At 44.4% G+C, this 18,592-nt stretch overlaps 1 protein-coding gene across 5 annotated transcripts in view; it reads right to left on the bottom strand.

The window, feature by feature from the left end:
* Positions 1-18,592, bottom strand: part of ece2b (endothelin converting enzyme 2b) — a 183,454-nt gene that overhangs the window by 13,186 nt on the left and 151,676 nt on the right. For all 5 annotated transcript variants that reach the window (XM_078410191.1, XM_078410193.1, XM_078410190.1 and 2 more), the window contains 4 exons: positions 17,246-17,356; positions 14,267-14,365; positions 3,835-3,912; positions 2,150-2,253 (listed from right to left, as the gene is read on the bottom strand). In XM_078410191.1, coding sequence (XP_078266317.1) covers positions 2,150-2,253; positions 3,835-3,912; positions 14,267-14,365; positions 17,246-17,356 — 392 coding nt within the window. The remainder of the gene's footprint in view (positions 1-2,149; positions 2,254-3,834; positions 3,913-14,266; positions 14,366-17,245; positions 17,357-18,592) is intronic.

Here is an 18,592-nt window from a genome sequence, read left to right as displayed (position 1 = left end):
AATTACCACAGACTTTACATGTCAAGACTTTATTTATAATTTCTTTCGTTACATCTCTCAGAAGTGACAGAAATGCTCCAAACATGAGTAAATGCTCTGCAGCCAGCATTAATATTTTTATGGGGACTGTATTCATTTAATGAACATTCTGTCAGATAGGTAAGGGGAAAGTATAGAGTTAATGGCATAACCTGTAACAGCATTGATGTGTAGGGGGATCTTGAGGTCCAGGGCCACTGCTTTCAGTGGCAACATGGATAGATAGAGTGATAAAGAAGGTATATTGCATGCTTGCCTTTATCAGTCAGGGCATTGAGTGTAAGAGTCGGGAGGTTATATTGCAGCTTTATAGGACTTAGGTTAGGCCACATTTGTAGTAATGTGCAGTTCTAGTCGCCCCATCACAGGAAGGATGTGGAGCTTAGGAGAGGCTGCAGAAGATGTTTACCAAAATGCTGCCAGGATTAGAAGGTATTGACTATAAAGAGAGGTTGGACAAATTTAAATTGTTTTCGCTGAAGCATCGGATGCTAAGGGGAGACCTGGTAGAAGTATATAAAATTACGAGAGGCATAGATAGGGTAGACAATCAGAACACTTTTCCCCATGGTGGACATATAAAAAACTAAAGGTATAGCTTTAATGTGAGAGGGACACAGTTTAAAGGAGATGTGCAGGCCAGTTTTGTTGACACAAAAAGTGGTGGATTCCCAGAATGCACTGCCAGGGTTGGTGGTGGAGGCAGATTTGATTGCAGCATTTAACAGACTTTTTGGATATGCAGGGATATGGATCATGTGCAGCAGAGGAGATTAGTTCAACTTGGCATCATGTTCAACTCAGACTTTGTGGGCCAAAAGGCCAGTTCATGTGTTGCATGTAGACATGCATTGAAGTAGACAACTTCCATTGTATGCAAAAGGATTTTTAGCAATAAATCTTTTACAATTTCCTCGAATAGCACCGGGACGTTTCAGTGCCCGGTGCGGCTCGGCTGCGGGCCTTAACATTGCCGGCGCAGCTCGGCCGCGGGACGTTTCAGTGCCCGGTGCGGCTCGGCCGCTGGACTTAACATCGCCCGGTGCGGCCGCGGGACGTTTCAGTGCCCGGTGCGGCTCGGCCGCTGGACTTAACATCGCCCGGTGTGGCCGCGGGACGTTTCAGTGCCCGGTGTGGCCGCGGGACGTTTCAGTGCCCGGTGCGGCTCGGCCGCGGGACGTTTCAATGCCCGGTGCGGCTTGGCCGCTGGACTTAACATCGCCCGGTGTGGCCGCGGGACGTTTCAGTGCCCAGGGCGGCTTGGCCGCTGGACTTAACATCGTCAGCGCTGTTCGGCCGCGGGACGTTTCAGTGCCTGGTGCGGCTCGGCCGCTGGACTTAACATCGCCCGGTGCGGCCGCGGGACGTTTCGGTGCCCGGGGCGGCTCGGCCGGGGGGCCTTCCATCCCCTTGCGGGGGCTGTGCGTTTCGTTTGCCTCGGTAGGGGTCGAGCTGCCTGTCCGTGGGTGCGGGGGGAAGAGAGGGGAAGTTTTGTTGCCTCCATCACAGTGAGGGGGTGTTTGGAGTCACTGTGATGGATGTTTGTGTTGGGGTCGGGTGTCCTGTGTTTTTTTCTTTTTGCTGTATTTTGTGTGACTGCTGAAATTTCGCTCGGTGTTGTGCCGAGTGACAATAAAGTGTTGTTATGTTATGTTATGTTGTAAAAAAAGTACTGTGCAGTGTTCATCCTTCAAATTTTAAGGTCTTAACCAAGTAGCACAACTGTAAAAATGGCACAAATTATGTTTTCACTATTTGAACTGAATAAACTCTCCAAACTGCTTAATTGCATCCTGAGAAACATGTACGTGTGTAGCAACTGCTCTTCCTTGTCCTGGAATTAAAATTGAAAACTTGGATGTAAAGACCAATGAACTCTTAAGTAATTTCTGTCCATGAAATGATATCAACATCGTTGTTCGCTGGAGCGGAATCCTCAGCTTCCGGCACAAATCTGCAAAGTCTACTCTGCAGTTATTGAGAAGCGCAACAGAAACTAACTAATTAAAATTCTTTAATAACTTTTAAAATGTACAATTTCATCAGAACTTTTGCCCGAGGGAAGCAAAGATAAGTAATGCAAGGTGAGCAGATATATCAGAACACATACTGGTCTCGGTTGGGGGTTTTCCGAAGTTGGTCGGCCATAATCTTGGCTGAAAAGTTGTAGAAATTCAACATGTTTTGAAAGAATGAATCCTCCGATACTTCATACTGAGTAAAAATGGAAAGATACAGATTATTGGAAGAGAGTTCAGCAATTTTAAAAAAACAATGCGCATTAGGTTTAGTATGGTACAGGTGCTCCTCAACTTACAATGGGGTTACGTTCGGATAAACCCATCGCAAACCGAAAATATCATACGTCGAAATGCATTTAATACACCTGATCACGTGGCCGGAAACGAGCTGCGGGTCGCTGCCGTTGCCCGGCGTTTGCACCATTGTAAAGTCAAAATATCGTAAGTCGGGGAGCACCTGTATAGTTTAGTATGGTTTAATGGTACAGCATTGGAGCAGGCCTTTTGCCAATAATTGATCACCTAGTCACATTAGTTCTATGTTATCACACTTTATCATCCACTCCCTACACACTTGGAGCAATTTAGAGGACAATTAACCTATAAATCTGCATCTCTTTGAGATCTGGGAGGAAACCCACACGGTCACAGGGAGAACATGCAAACTCTACACTGACAGCACCCAAGGTCAGGATCGAACCCGGATCTCTAGCACTGTGAGGCAGTTGGTCTACCACTGTGCCATCCTGAAACAGAGCTAGGCTTCATTTGTTATTTGCGAAATTCCATTGATAATTCTTAAATAGTTGACAAGTACATGATCCCATAAGAAGCATCAGGAGTAACTACTTCTCAGATACTCTCTGCACCTTCACCCCACAATCCTGAACTTAGGAAAACAATGAACAGACACAAAAACAGAAAAAAAGACACAAAATGCTGCAGTAACTCAGTGGGTCAGGCAGTATATCTGGAGAACATGGATAAGTGACATTTCAGGTCAGAACCCTTCTAGATAGTTCTTTTAAATATTTCTGTGCAACCTCATTGCTCCATTGTTGTGGGAGTGGTTTCGGGACTACCGGTCAAAGGTGCCTTCCCATTTGTAGAAAAAATACAAGGAAAAAGTCAAGAGGGTTTACATTTGTGTTACACTTACCAGAGAACACTCACCACTGTCCTCACCACCAGTCCAATCATTATAGCTCCATACGAGTCTTGGTGAAGCATGTTATTTGGACGCAGTTTCCAGAATTGAACCTTATAAAGAATGCTGGGTCTCAAGCACGATGCTTTTCAACTATTTTCCCTGCCTCAATTCACCTGAAAAGCTTAGTTATATCAGATTCACTGCCCCTTTACATTGTTTCATAGAGTCATAGAATGATACTGTGTGGAAACAGGCACTTCGGCCCAACTTGCCCACACCGGCCAACATGTCCCAGCTACACTAGTCCCACTTGCCTGCGCTTGGTCCATATCCCTCCACACCTGTCCTATCCATGTACCCGTCTAACTGTTTCTTAAACGATGAGATAGTCCCAGCCTCAAGTACCTCCTGTGGCAGCTTGTTCCATACACCCACCACCCTTTGTGTGAAAAAGTTACCCCTCGGATTCCTATTAAATCTTTTCCCCTTCACCTTGAACCTATGTCCTCTGGTCCTCGATTCCCTTACTCTGGGCAAGAGACTGTGCATCTACCCGATCTACTCCTCTCATCATTTTGTACACTTTTCAGTATCTTAAATCGTTTTTTTATTTTATTTACTCACGCCATCATAGACTTCATCCAATTCTCTGGCATCGAAAATGAAGTCTGGAAAACCAATCATGTCATAAATAGCATCAGCCTAACAGAAAAGTGGAAAAAGTGCAAAATGTGTCAGAAGAGTGACTTTTTACATATGATAAAGTAACCATTTAAAACTTGTTAATTGTTGTGCTAAAAGAAATTCAGATGAAGCCCTGTTTGTTGGAATCCCAACAAAAGACAAATAAGCACACAAAGCTGGAGTAACTCAGCGGGTCAGACAACATCCCTGGAGAAAAGGAATAGGTGACGTTTCGGGTCGAGACCCTTCTGAAGAAGGGTAGCTTGGTTTGAGAATAGCTCTGCCCAAGACCACAAGAAATTGTAGAGAGTTGTAGATGAAGTCCAGTGCATCACACAGACCAGACTTCCCATCATTGACTCCATTTACACTTCAGCTTAGGGTTGCCAACTATCTCACTCCCAAATAAGGGACAAGGTGACCTCACCGCCCCGTACCCCACGTGATCTCACCCAGCCAGCTGCCACGCGCTCCCACTCCACCAATGGCGGCTGCCCGGGCCTGGAACCGGGTTGCTACGCAACCTCCGTTAGGTGGCGCCTGGGCCTCCAGACATACACTGTCCGGACCTACAGCGCCCCCGGGCCTACAGTGCCCCACCCCCCCTGGTCCCATACGGGACAAACCAATTTAGCCCAAAATATGGAATGCCCAGCTAATATGGGACAGTTGGCAACGCAACTTCAGCTGCCTCAGAAACGCAGCCAATATAATCAAATTAATTACTCCAGCTTCTTCAGAAGGGTCTTGACCCAAAACGTCACTGATTCATTTTCTCCAGACATGCTGTCTGACCCGCTGAATTACTCCAGCTTTTTGTGTCTATCTTCGGTTTAAACTAGCATCTGCAGTTCCTTCCTATCCAAAGACAAATACGCAATTCTTTCCATGACATCAATGAGCTGAGTTAGTGACTGCAGTCAATGATATTGTCAGCAAAAGTTTAACCACTGCAGTATGTAAGATGCAAACATGACCAATTTCCTCTACATAAACAGATGAAGTGCTAAAATACCATTATAGTGTGGTTGTGCAAACAACTTCAATGAAGGGCAGACTGACAGATCTAAAAGCGTGAATTTCAAGGTAGACACAAAATGCTGGAGTAACTCAGCGAGTCAGGCAGCATCTCGGGAGGGAAGGAATGGGTGACGTTTCGGGTCGAGACCCTTCTTCAGACTCGTGAATTTCAACCTGCATTTACCTCCAGTGAGTGGGTCATGCACATGCAACCAACCTCATTGACAAGAAGATTGTTCATTGCAATATATCAATTACAGCATTATTAATTTGGGTTCTGAGGTTTGATTCTTGGAGCTTAAAAATGGAAGCAAAGTTGAGAAGCATCTACAAAACGAGGGACCTAACACTTGGATATATAGAGCCATTTTCCTGCACTGCAGTGGAAAGGTTTTTTCCACAGTTCTTGTGCTGAGAGATTACTTTACACACTGTGGAGGCATTGGCTACATTTTGGAAGTTTTGAGGTTCACATTGTATTTTAAGTTCTGATTAACTTTGGACCCGAGCTCTGACCACCAGAACAGAAAGGGCTCCAACAGGATTTAAGCTTCCGAAGATAGACACAAAAGGCTGTAGTAACTCAGCGAGTCAGACAGTATCTCTGAAGGAAAGGAATAGGTGATGTTTAGGGTCTCGACCTGAAACGTCACCCATTCCTTCTCTCCTGAGATGCTGCTTGACCTGCTGAGTTACTCCAGCATTTTGTGAATAAATACCTTCGATTTGTACCAGCATCTGCAGTTATTTTCCTACACTATCAGCTTTTTGTGTCTATCTTTGGTTTAAACCAGCATCTGCAGTTCCTTCCTGCACAGAGTATAAGCTACCTTTGATATGTTGGAATCGCAGCGCCTGAGGAATTGTATAAAGAGGTGGCAGGCATTTGCAATATATGAGAACAAGTTCAAATTGAACCTTCGGGTCCTGTTTTATGCATGGTGACTATATTACAACAAGAAATGTCAAGGGCACAGCACATCTGGAGGGTTTCATGGCATGGTATAAATACTACTATGCCCCAAGAGTCTTCTTTCTTTCGTATGTCAACTACAACAATCACCTATTCCTGGCAATTGGTGCTTCAGAGTACCGTAGTTGACGCTTTGCTGCAAATGTTGCCAGTTCCGTAGGACTACCCAGGGTGGACGACGAGGACGTAAAGCAGCTCCCACCCCCTCACCAAATGTCTGAGAGCTCTTCTACCAGGAACAGCAATTAGTTTAGTTTACTTTAGTTTAGTATAGAAATACAGCGCAGAAGCAGGCCCTTCGGCCCACCAGGTCCCCACCGGCCAGTGATCCCCGCACATTAACACTATCCCACACCCACTAGGGACAATTTTTACATTTACCAAGCCAATTTAACCTACAAACCTGTACGTCTTTGGAGTGTGGGAGGAAACCGAAGATCTCGGAGAAAACCCACGCAGGTCACGGGGAGAACGTACAAACTCCGTACAGACAGTACCCGTAGTTGGGATCGAACCGAGGTTTCCGGTGCTGCATTCACTGTAAGGCAGCAACTCTACCCTGTGCCACCTCAACAAGAACACCCCTCATTCTCCTGCGCTCCAAGGAATAGAGACGCAGCCTACTCAACCATGTGGCGGCACAGTGCCACAGCGGTAGAGTTGCTGCATTACTGCAAATGTAGCGCCAGAGACCCGGGTTCCATCCCAACTATGGTGTGTAAAGGGTTTGTACGTGCTCCCCGTGGGTTTTCTCCGAGATCTTTGGTTTCTTCCCACACTCCAAAGACGTACAGGTATGTAGGTTAATTGGCTTGGAAAATGTAAAAATTGTCCCTAGTGGGAGTAGGATAGTGTTAATAAATGTGGATCGCTGGGCGGCGCGGACCCGTTGGCCGTTTTGTGCTGTATCTCTAAACCTTTCCCTATAGTTCAGACCCTCTAGTCCTGGCAACAATCTTGTAAATCTTCTCTGAACCCTTTCAAGCTTGACAATAGCTTTCTTATAACATGGTGCCCAGAACTGAACACAATGCTCTAAATGAGGTCTCACCAACGTCTTATACAACTGCTGTACAGTCTCATCAACGTCTTGTACAGTTTGTTGAGTTGTGCGAGCAGCAACCTTTTCAAGCAAGTTAGAATGCTAGGCTAATTGATAACTAGGTTCTGGTCAAGTGGTCCTCAAACATTACTGTCAAAATATGAAATAAGAGTGCAATTCCTTCCCAGGGAGGGCAACTGACTTTCAGGTTGCCGAGCAAAGAGTTTCACCACAAGTACAGCAACTGAAACATAAATAAACAAATGGACTAAAATAACAAAACATGCTGGTTCAAAAAGCAACACTTCCTCTCATGGTAAAGAACTTGCTATTGCAGTTTAATTAAAATGAAACATACATACAAATACATTTTCTATTAAAAAACTGAGCTCTTCTCTAAATATTTTGCAGAAATGGTTATATATGTCCTCGTCATGTGTGGTCCTTGCAACTGAATTTTCGTACTAAGTGCATCAATAATTCAGACTGCTGCTTAGTGGTCCACTTGAAGGGGCATTATGAGGTCCAGGGTTTGTAAACATGCACAGCGTTTCAGTGCCACAGCTGTAGAGTTGCTGCCTTACAGCGAATGCAGTGCCGGAGACCCGTGTTCGATTCCGTTTACGGGCGCTGTCTGTACGGAGTTTGTACGTTCTCCCCGTGACCTGCAAGGGTTTTCTCCGAGATCTTTGGTTTCCTCCCACACTCCAAAGACGTACAGGTATGTAGGTTAATTGGCTTGGTAAATGTAAAAATTGTCCCTAATTGGGTGTAGGATAGTGTTAATGTGCGGGGGGATCGCTGGTCGGCGTGGACCCGGTGGGCCGAAAGGGCCTGTTTCCGCGCTGTATCTCTAAACTAAACTATAAAGCTATAGGCTCTAGGTGTCACACTGCTGCAATTCTTCAAAGTTATAGTAGATGACGAGGAAATTGACAATATCCTTGATGAACTAGTCGGCAGGATAGCTATCTAAGGCAGCAAAGGATACTGCCATCAACAAACCACAATCTGTGTGCTTCTCGTGTTTAAAAATCGCAGGAAGGATAAAGGCACCATCCAAACTTTCACAATCCTTCACTGATAACAAGGGTGCTTCGCACATTGTCACATGTAATATGGACAGTTTAAGTTCGCCACCCCCCTCCCATTCCTACACTGGCCTTTCTGTCCTGGGCCTCCTCCACTGCCAGAGCGAGGCCAAATGCAAATTGGAGGAACAGCATCTTATATTTCGCTTGGGCAGCTTACACCCCAAGGGTATGAATATTGATTTCTCTAACTTCAAGTAACCCCGGCATCCCCTCTCTCTCTATCCCTCCCTCACCCAAGTCGCATCAGGTTCCCGTTCTCACCTAGCAAACAGCGAACAAATGGCCTATTTCTTTTATCATCATAACTTTTTTGCATATCTTTCATTCACTTGAAACCTGAACAGCACCTCATATTTCGCTTGGCAGCTTACAACCCATCGGTTTGAATATTGACTTCTCTAACTTCAAGTAACCCTTGCTTGCCCTCTCTCTCCATCCCCCCCCCCACCCGCTCGCTGGTTCTCCTACTAGTTTCACTGTCCCTCAGATTAATTTTACTATTTGTATACTCGTAGATCACCAAGTAGTATAAGAAAATAACTGCAGATGCTGGTACAAATCGAAGGTATTTATTCACAAAATGCTGGAGTAACTCAGCAGGTCAGGCAGCATCTCGGGAGAGAAGGAATGGGTGACGTTTCGGGTCGAGACCCTTCAGATCACCGTCTGCTTTGATCTGTCCTTTTCACACCTTACATGCTCTTTGTACCTTTCCATATCTCTAGTTTCTCTCTCGCCTGACTCTCAGTCTGGAGAAGGGTCTCGACCCGAAACGTCACCCATTTACTCAGTTACTCCAGCATTTTGTGTCTATCATCAATTTCATTGCTGGCTTTCCCTGTGCAAACTGGATCAACTTGCCAGATCACTGGAGGTGTGCCAATTACAACCACATACTCTGGCACACAGTTTTACCCGTGGCTGCTTAAAAAAGTAGACACATAACTTTTGAGAGCAATTGTCACCTTCATTTTGTATGTAGCATTATCAGATCGTCCCCTCATTGCCCACATGGTGCTGCCTGCACACTAAGGTTTCTGTGGGATTATTAGAGTCTATAAGCCCCTCATTGCAAGTGTGGTGCAGTGATTACATTTTGAAAACAGTGTCGCTACAATATTTTGCCGTCCCTTTCTCCTGGCACTCCACTTCCAGTGACAATTAAGGGAATACTACTGTGCCACTCATGCGGTAACATCATACAGCAGAGAAATAGGCCCTTCAGCCCAACTTGCCCATGCTGATCAACAGGCTCCATCTACACTAGTCCCACCTGCCTGTGTTTGGCCCAAATATAGAAACATAGAAAATAGGTGCAGGAGGAGGCCATTTAGACCTTCGAACCAGCACCGCCATTCATTGTGATCATGGCTGATCATCCACAATCAGTAACCCGTGCCTGCCTTCTCCCCATATCCCTTGATCCCACCAGCCCCTAGAACTCTATCTAACTCTCTTTTAAATCATCCAGTGAATTGGCCTCCACTGCTCTCTGCGGCAGAGAATTCCACAAATTCACAACTCTCGGAGTGAAAAAGATCTTTCTCACCTCAGTTTTAAATGGCCTCCCCTTTATTCATAGACTGGCCCCTGGTTCTGGACTCCCCCAACATTGGGAACATTTTTTCTGCATCGAGCTTGTCCAGTCCTTTTATAATTTTATATGTCTCTATAAGATCCCCTCACATTCGTCTAAACTCCAGTGAATACAAGCCTAGTCTTTCCTCATATGTCAGTCCTGCCATCCCGGGGATTAACCTCGTGAACCTACGCTGCACTGCCTCAATGCAAGGATGTCCTTCCTCAAATTAGGAGACCAAAACTGCACACAATACTCCAGATGTGGTCTCACCAGGGCCCTATACAACTGCAGAAGAACCTCTTTACTCCTATACTCAAATCCTCTCATTACGAAGGGTAACATGCCATTAGCTTTCTTCACTGCCTGCTGTACCTGCACGCTTACTTTCAGTGACTGGTGTACAAGGACACCTAGGTCTTGTTGCACTTCCCCCTTACCTAACCTGACACCATTGAGACATCAATCCCTCTAAACATTTCCTATCCATATGATGATATGATAATCCCTGCCACAACTACCTCTTCTGGCAGCTCATTCCATGTACCCACCACCCTCTGTGTGAAAAGGTTGCCCCTCAAGATCCTACTAAAGCTTTCCCTCGCACCTTAAACCTATGTGCTCTGGTTCTTGATTCCCCTACTCTGGGTAAAGGACTTTGTGTATCTTCCCTATCTATTCCCCTCACTTGTACACATCTATAAGAACACCCCTCATCCTCCTATGCTTTAAGGAATAAAGTCCTAACTTGCTCTCATGTCCTGGCAACATTCTTGTACATCTTCTCTGCACTCTTTCCAGCTTAACAATATATTTTCTATGGCAGGGTGACCAAAACTGAACACAACACTCCACAGTAGACAAACTGAACACAACACTCCACAGTAGACAAACTGAACACAACACTCCATATGTTACCTCACCCACACCTTGTACAGCAGCACCATTTTCTATTCTCAATACCCTGACTGATGAAGGCCAGTTACCAAAAGCCTTCAAGACCACTCTATCTAACTGTGATGCCACTTTCAAAAAATATGTAGCTGTGCTCCTGGATCCCCCTGCTCTACAAAAATTCCCCAGAGCCCTGCCATTCACTATGGTTTGACTTCCCAAAATGCAAAACCTCGTCCTTATCTGCATTAAACTCCATTAACCATTCCTTGGCTCACTTGTCAAAATGATTAAGATCTTGCTGTAATTTTTGAGAACCACCTTCGCTATCTACAATACCACTCGCTTTTGTATATGATCAGGCCCGGGAGATTTATCTACCTACATATGTCCGAGTACATTCAGCGCCTCCTTGACTGTAATACTGACTTTCCTCAAGAAACTTCCATTAACTGTCCCAAGTTGCCCAGACTTCATGTCTTTCTCCACAGTAAAAACAGAGGATAAATACTAATTTCGGAAATTGCCCATCTCCTGTGACTCCACACAGAGCCCTTGGTCTCTTGAAGGTCCCTCTTCTCTCCCTATTTACCCTCTTTCCCTTAATGAACATCAAATCTCTTTGAATTACCTTCAACGCTATCTGCTAGATATCTGCCCCATTTTTGCCCCCTGTTTTCCTTCTTAAGTATGCTCCTTAGCTCCCGAAACTCCTCCAGGGATTCACTTGATATCAGCTGCCAATACATTTCCCATACCTCCAATTTTTCTTACCAGCACCTCAATTTCTTTCACAATTCCTGCTTCCTTATGCCCATCTGCCTTCCCCTTCACTCTAACTGCAACACACATGCCCTGAACTCTTGTCATCATACTTTTAAAAGCATCGAGCACGTGGACCGGACACGGCCTACAGCGGTGGAGCAGCAGCAGAGGTCACCACGGCTACGCTTGGCTAGGCTGTCCCTGCCGTGCCACCGGGACAATGGACCTTCATGGTCAGATCAAGATCCCTGCACTTACAAAAACTGGCACGTTAAAATGGCGCTAAATTGGCGACACTGTATACTGTATTAGTGCTATACATTTGAACTGTATCTGAGAGGCTTATCCAATATGTATCCAGGTGCTTATGTATCGTGACACTTGTACTAAACTGTATACAAGAATTAATTTCACTGTACATGCGACCAATGAAGTACCATATCATTCCATGCAACTTTCCAAATATTGCTCTGCTTGCAAACAACCTGGTTCAATCAACTTGAGCACGTTCCTGTCCAATACCATCAAGCCTGGCCTTGCTCCAACTCAGAATTTTCCCTTTCCCCTGACTCTCAGTCTGAAGAAGGGTCTTGACCCGAAACATCACCTTTTCCTTTTCTCTAGAGATGCTGCCTGACCCGCTGAGTCACTCCAGCTTTTGGTGTCTATCTTTGGCTTAAAACAGCATCTGCAGTTCCTTCCTACACATCAGAATTTTAATTCACAGGCCCGCCCGGCCTTTATCCATAACTATCTTAAGGCTAATAGAACAGTCATCGCTCGTCCCAAAAGGCTCGCCTGTGAACACTTCAGTGACTTCCTCAATTCCTGAGACTCGATCAAGCGTTACCTTCTCCCATGTAGGAGCCTCTACATATTGCTTGAGGAAACATTCCTGAACACATTTGACAAATTCCACCCGTCTAAGCCTTTTGCACTATGACAGTCCCAGTGTACACTGGGAAAATTAAAATCCCGATTATAGAGACGTATAAAATTATAAAAGGACTGGACAAGCTAGATGCAGGAAAAATATTCCCAGTGTTGGGGGAGTCCAGAACCAGGGGCCACAGTCTAAGATTAAAGGGGAGGCCATTTAAAACTGAGGCGAGAAGAAACTTTTTCACCCAGAGAGTTGTGAATTTGTGGAATTCTCTGCCACAGAGGGCAGTGGAGGCCAATTCACTGTATGAATTTAAAAGAGAGTTAGATAGAGCTCTAGGGTCTAGAGGAATCAAGGGATATGGGGAGAAGGCAGGCACGGGTTACTGATTGTGGATGATCAGCCATGATCACAATGAATGGCGTTGCTGGCTCGAAGGGCCTAATGGCCTCCTTCTGCACCTATTTCCTATGTTTCTATGATGATATCATTTGTCTTGTATCTGCCTGCAATCTCCTGGCATATTTGCTCTTCTAATTCCCTTTGACTATTTGGGGGCCTGTAGTACACTTCCAATAAGGTGATCATTCCCTTTTTTTAATTGTGTAGGAAGGAACTGCAGATGCTGGTTTACACCAAAGATAGACACAAAATGCTGGAGTGCCTCAGCGGGTCAGGCAGCATCTCTGGAGAGAAGGAATAGATGACATTTGGGTATTTATTCACAAAATGCTGGAGTAACTCAGCAGGTCAGGCAGCATCTCGGGAGAGAAGGAATGGGTGACGTTTCGGGTCGACCCGAAACGTCACCCATTCCTTCTCTCCCGAGATGCTGCCTGACCTGCTGAGTTACTCCAGCATTTTGTGAATAAATACCTTCGATTTGTACCAGCATCTGCAGTTATTTTCTTATGATGACATTTGGGTAGTTTCTTCTTGAGACTCTTCTTGAGACTATATAGCCCACTGGCCAAACCATCAGTCATGTCAGCTCAGACCACTACACTGACTGCCTCCTCTGTCCAGGAGTTTAGAGATGACTTTGCTTAAGATTACGTGTTCAAAACAGAGCAGTATTCAACAACTAGAAACCTGATGCAGGTGTCCTTGTTTAGCTTCAGCTTCTTCCCTGCTGATATTAGACTACAAAACAATCTTCCCCTAAGCTAGCGTGTGCTCCCAATCTTACAACCTATCTTTTGGTGGATGTTGGACATTTCTGTGTAATTGTAGCGCTACGATTCTGTGTAAATGTAAGGCTACAATGTTATAATAGTGCATTCTTCACTTTGGTTATTTTCTCTTTGCATGACATGTTGTTTGTGCGTAGTCACATCTAGTATGATTTGCTCTGACTGGATAGCATACAAATTAAAGTTTGTCAAAAACAAACCAACACATACATTTAAGGTAGACACAAAATGCTGGAGTAACTCAGCGGGTCAGGCAGCATCCCGGATCTCAGCATCTCGGGAGAGCAGGAATGGATGACTTTTCGGGTCGAGACCCCTCTTCAGACCTGGGTCTGAAGAAGGGTCTCGACTCGAAACGTCAGCCATTCCTTCTCTCCCGAGATGCTGCCTGACCCACTGAGTTACTCCAGCATTTTGTGTCTACCTTCGATTTAAACCAGCATCTGCAGTTCTTTCCAACACATACATTTATCTTGCTTATTACAAGAATACCATACCAGATTCTCGCATATTACTGTCACATATTTCACTACAGAGACAATAAGCAGATCACAAGGCAGTTCAGATATTGACAGAACACTCAGGTCAAAAAAAGAGGGCAAGGCTACTATATCAATTTATAAGCTAATAATACACGTTTCGGCAATTCTGTTCCACAGAAATGTTAAATGAGAAGTTTTGAAGGCAATTTATTTAACTTCTGGACATCATCAGCTCCTAGTGCACAGATCCATACAGCCAACATTAGTACAGGAAGAGCAGAATAAGTGGCCTAAGTATACAGTTAAATGAAAGAAAAATCATGTGGATGAAGTTCACAGTGTCATTATTACAAAGTAGACAACTGACTAAAATCTCTCCAACTTTCCATTATAATGTTTTGGTCCAGATATCAAAAATTTAGCATTTCCTCAGAAGGATAAACAAACCTTTTCCTCAGCTGCTTGGCGGGTCTTATCATCCATCCAGGAAAGTTTTTCCAGGCCCTCTTTAAATGCTGTTCGAATTTCATTTATCATTTCTTCTGCCTAGAAAAGAGATCAATTTTGTTATATAAGGTACACTGCAACACAATGTAGCAGCCAAACTCAGCACATGTATTCAATGTGCGTAGGTTTACTAGGTTAATTCCCGGAATGGCGGGACTGTCATATGTTGAAAGACTGGAGCGACTAGGCTTGTATACACTGGAATTTAGAAGGCTGAGAGGAGATCATCGAAACGTACAAGATTATTAAGGGGTTGGACACGTTAGAGGCAGGAAACATGTTCCCAATGTTGGGGGAGTCCAGAACAAGGGGCCACAGTTTAAGAATAAGGGATAGGCCATTTAGAACTGTGATGAGGAAAAACTTTTTCAGTCAGAGAGTTGTGAATCTGTGGAATTCTCTGCCTCAGAAGGCAGTGGAGGCCAATTCTCTGAATGCATTCAAGAGAGAGCTAGATAGAGCTCTTAAGGATAGCGGAGTCAGGGAGTATGGGGAGAAGGCAGGAACGGGGTACTGATTGAGAATGATCAGCCATGATCACATTGAATGGCGGTGCTGGCTCGAAGGGCCGAGTGGCCTCCTCCTGCACCTATTTTCTATTGTCTATTATTTTTGAAGGGTAGCAAGGCCTGACATCAGTGAACCTGACGTGGGAAAGTTATTGGAAGAGATTCTCAGGGACAGGATCTTCCAGTATTTGGATTGGCACGGACTATTTAGTGGTAGTCAGCATGGGTTTGTGCATGGGGAAATAGTGTCTCACAAAGCTGGTAACAATGTTAAAAGAGGTTGCCAAGTGGGTTGATATGGACAGGGCAGTGGATGTTGTCAACGTGGAACGTAGCACGGCTTTGACCAGGTCCCACATGGTTAGATCGCATGGAATCCAAAGTGAGCTAGCCAACTGGATTCAAAATTGGTTTGGAAAAAGTAGTCACAGCGTTCCCATCTCCACCCCTTTCCACTTTCTGCAGATACTGTTCCCTTCACAACTTCCTGGTTAACTCATCCCATACCACCCAAACCACCCCATCCCCAGGTACCTTCACCTGCATCCGCAGGAGGTGCAACACCTGTCCCTATACCTCCTCCGTCAACTCTGTCCATGGACCCCAACAGTTCTTTCGGGTAAGGTAGAGGTTCACTTGTACCTCCTCCAACCTCACCTACTGAATCCGTTGTTCAAGATGTGGACTCCTTTTTATCGGCGAGACCAAGCGCAGACTCGACGATCTTTTCGCTGAACATCTCCGCTCTTTAATTCCCCGTCCCATTCCCACACTGACCTTTCTGTCCTGAGCCTCTTCCATTGTCAGAGTGAGGCCAAAAGTAAATTGGAGGAACAGCATCTCATATTTTACTTGGGCAGCTTACAACCCAGCGGAATGAATATTGATTTGTCTAACTACAAGTAACCCTTGCATCCCCTTTCTCCGATCCTCCCCCACCCCAGTGGTTGTACTAGTTTTACTAGTATACAGTCATCCTGGTGAGTTCCTCTGTTCACTTGTTGTCACCTCTCCAAGACCCAACAAAGGCCTATTGTGGGCCCCACAGTTCCTTCATTATCATTGCTTTTTGCATATCTTCCATTCGTTTCTTGTAAGTACTGTCTATATCTCTTGTTCCACTTTCCCCTGACTCTCAGTCTGAAGGTTCTTGACCCAAACATCACCTATTCCTTCTCTCCAGAGATGCTGCCTGACCCGCTGAGTTACTCAGCTTTTTTGTGTCTATCCTTAGTCAAAGGGTAGTTGTGGACAGCTATTCTTCTGATTGCACTGTGATTAGTGAAGTGCCACAGAGTTGTGCTGGATCCACTGTTGTTATCTACATTAACGATTTGGAGACAATGTAGTTAACATTGTCAGTAAATTTGCAGATGACACCATAATTAGTGGCACAGAGGACAGTGAGGAAGGATGCCTTAGTTTCAATCAGGATCTACAGTAGATCCATTGAAAAAGTGGGTGAAAGGAATAGCAAATGGAATTTAACTCTGTCAAATGTGAGGTGCTACATTTTGAAATGTCAAACCAGGGCATGACTAGCACAGTAAACGGTAGAGCCCTGAAGAGTGTTGCAGTCCACAGAGATCTGGGAGTATGGGTGCATGGTTTCCTGAAAGTGGCAAATCAAGTGGACATAGTGGTGAAGGTGTTTGGCAAGCTTGCCTTCATTGGGATGGATATCGAGTGCAAAGGTTGGTCTTTTTCCCCAGAGTAGAGTATTGTAAAATGAGAGGGCAGAGGCTTAAGATGAGAGGGGAGATATTGAACTCATCCGCCCGCACATGATCCATGTCCCTCAATTCCCTGCACTTCTATGTGCTTATCTAAAAGCCTCTTAAATGCCACGATCGTACCTGCCTCCACCACCACCTGTGGCAATGCGTTCCAGGCCCCCACCACTCTCTGTGTAATAAACCCTGCCCTGCACATCGTCATTAAGCTTTCTCCCTCTGGCCTTGTAGCTATGCCCTCTAGTGTTGGACATTTCCACCCAGGAAAAAAGGTTCCGACTGTCTAGCCTATCTATGCCTCTCATACTTTTATATACTTCAATCATAAAAGAAAGCTTAGAGAAAGCAATCCAAGTCTATCCAACCTTTTCCTGTTGCTGAACCCTTCTAATCTAGGCAGCATTCTGGTAAACCTCCTCTGCACCCTCTCCAACGCCTCTAAATAATACCTGGAATGGGACGGCCAGAACTGCATGTAATACTCTAGAATGTGGCCTAAACAAAGTCCTATAGAGCTGCATCATGACTTCCTGACTCTTATTTTCAATGAAGGCAAGCATACCATATACTTTCTTTACCACCTTTGTGCTGACACCTTTCGTGAGCTATGAACTTGGAATATTTCAATGGTATATTTCTTTGCCCAATATAAATAAATTGAAATATCAGAAACTTACTATTACTTTGCTATCTTTGTCAAATGTAAACTTTACAAACAAGGCTCCCAAGGCAAATCCTAGAGTATCATCTGTGTTTCCAATGCAGGTCTGCCATCGTGGAGTGCAGGACTGAAAGAGAACAGGTTTTATCAGTGCAAGTTACAATGCAATACATTAAAAAAATCCAACCTGAAATGTATTTGAAACATTATTGCTAGGCATCGTTAGTTGTAATCATTGAGTCATTGTCAAATAGTCACAAAGGCTCTGTTGCTTCTGAGTCCAAGCAAACCATCAAGCCCCCATTTGTACTAATCCTACACTAATCCCATTTTATTCTTTCAAAATTTCCATCAATCTCCTCAGATTCTATCTCAGTCCAACACACCAGGGGCAATTTAGTGGTTATTTAACCTGTCAGTCCCCATGTCTTTGGAATCTCAGTGCCTCGTGTCACAGAGAGAACTCCACACCGCCAGCATTGGAGGTCAGCTCTGAACACCAGTGCTAAAGCTGTGAGGCAGCACCTCTCCTGGCTGTGCACAGTGCTGTTCATTCATCTATTTGAATAGATGCTTACAAAAATATAATGCTGCCACATAGAATAGTCCTCATAAATTAAAGCTAACATCCTGATGAAAAGATTTATTAGAACAATGCAAATTTTTTACTTTTCAATCTGGTGCTTTTTTGTTCTGTCATGCCACAGTTGACATTGTAAGGCTGATGTTCTGAGGCACTTGTTCCTGTTCATTAATTTTAGAAAATAACCATTTCGCAAAAACTAAAAGGCTGAGAAATACCAAAAACAAATACCTTGCGTTAAAGATTGATTTTAATTCTGATTAATTTAATTAAAAAACAAAGATAGTAAGGTGGACATTTTATCACAAATATAAATGACACTTTAAACAAATAATGTTATTGATATAGCAGCTAAAATGAACCATGAAGTATGGCATGGAAAATGCAAGAAGCCGTTTGTTTAAATCTGAAATATGAATGTCTTTGGTCTCGACCCAAAAAGTCACCCATTCCTTCTCTCCAGAGATGCTACCTGTCCCACTGAGTCACTCCAGCATTTTGTGTCGATCTTCGGTTTAAACCAGCATCTGCAGTTCCTTCCTGCACATCTGAATGTCTTCTGAGATCTGGATCTGCTCCTGTATTTTACCTTACATCTAAAATACCACGGGTAACAAATCTTTCTGTGCAACTCACAGTACCATTGCCCCTAATTCTCAGATGCTAGATCGGATATGAAATGCTCCAACTTATTTCTGGAAAATCTAAACTTTATAGCAAGCAGTCAAAACAACTATGGGAAATGTTTTATACAGTATTTGAGGTAAAAAGTACAATAAT

Source organism: Rhinoraja longicauda, chromosome 13 (assembly GCF_053455715.1).
Source record: "Rhinoraja longicauda isolate Sanriku21f chromosome 13, sRhiLon1.1, whole genome shotgun sequence".
NCBI classification, from domain to species: Eukaryota; Metazoa; Chordata; class Chondrichthyes; order Rajiformes; family Arhynchobatidae; genus Rhinoraja; species Rhinoraja longicauda.
Note: the sequence above shows the minus strand (reverse complement) of the source record. Positions and strands in the feature narration are given on the sequence as shown.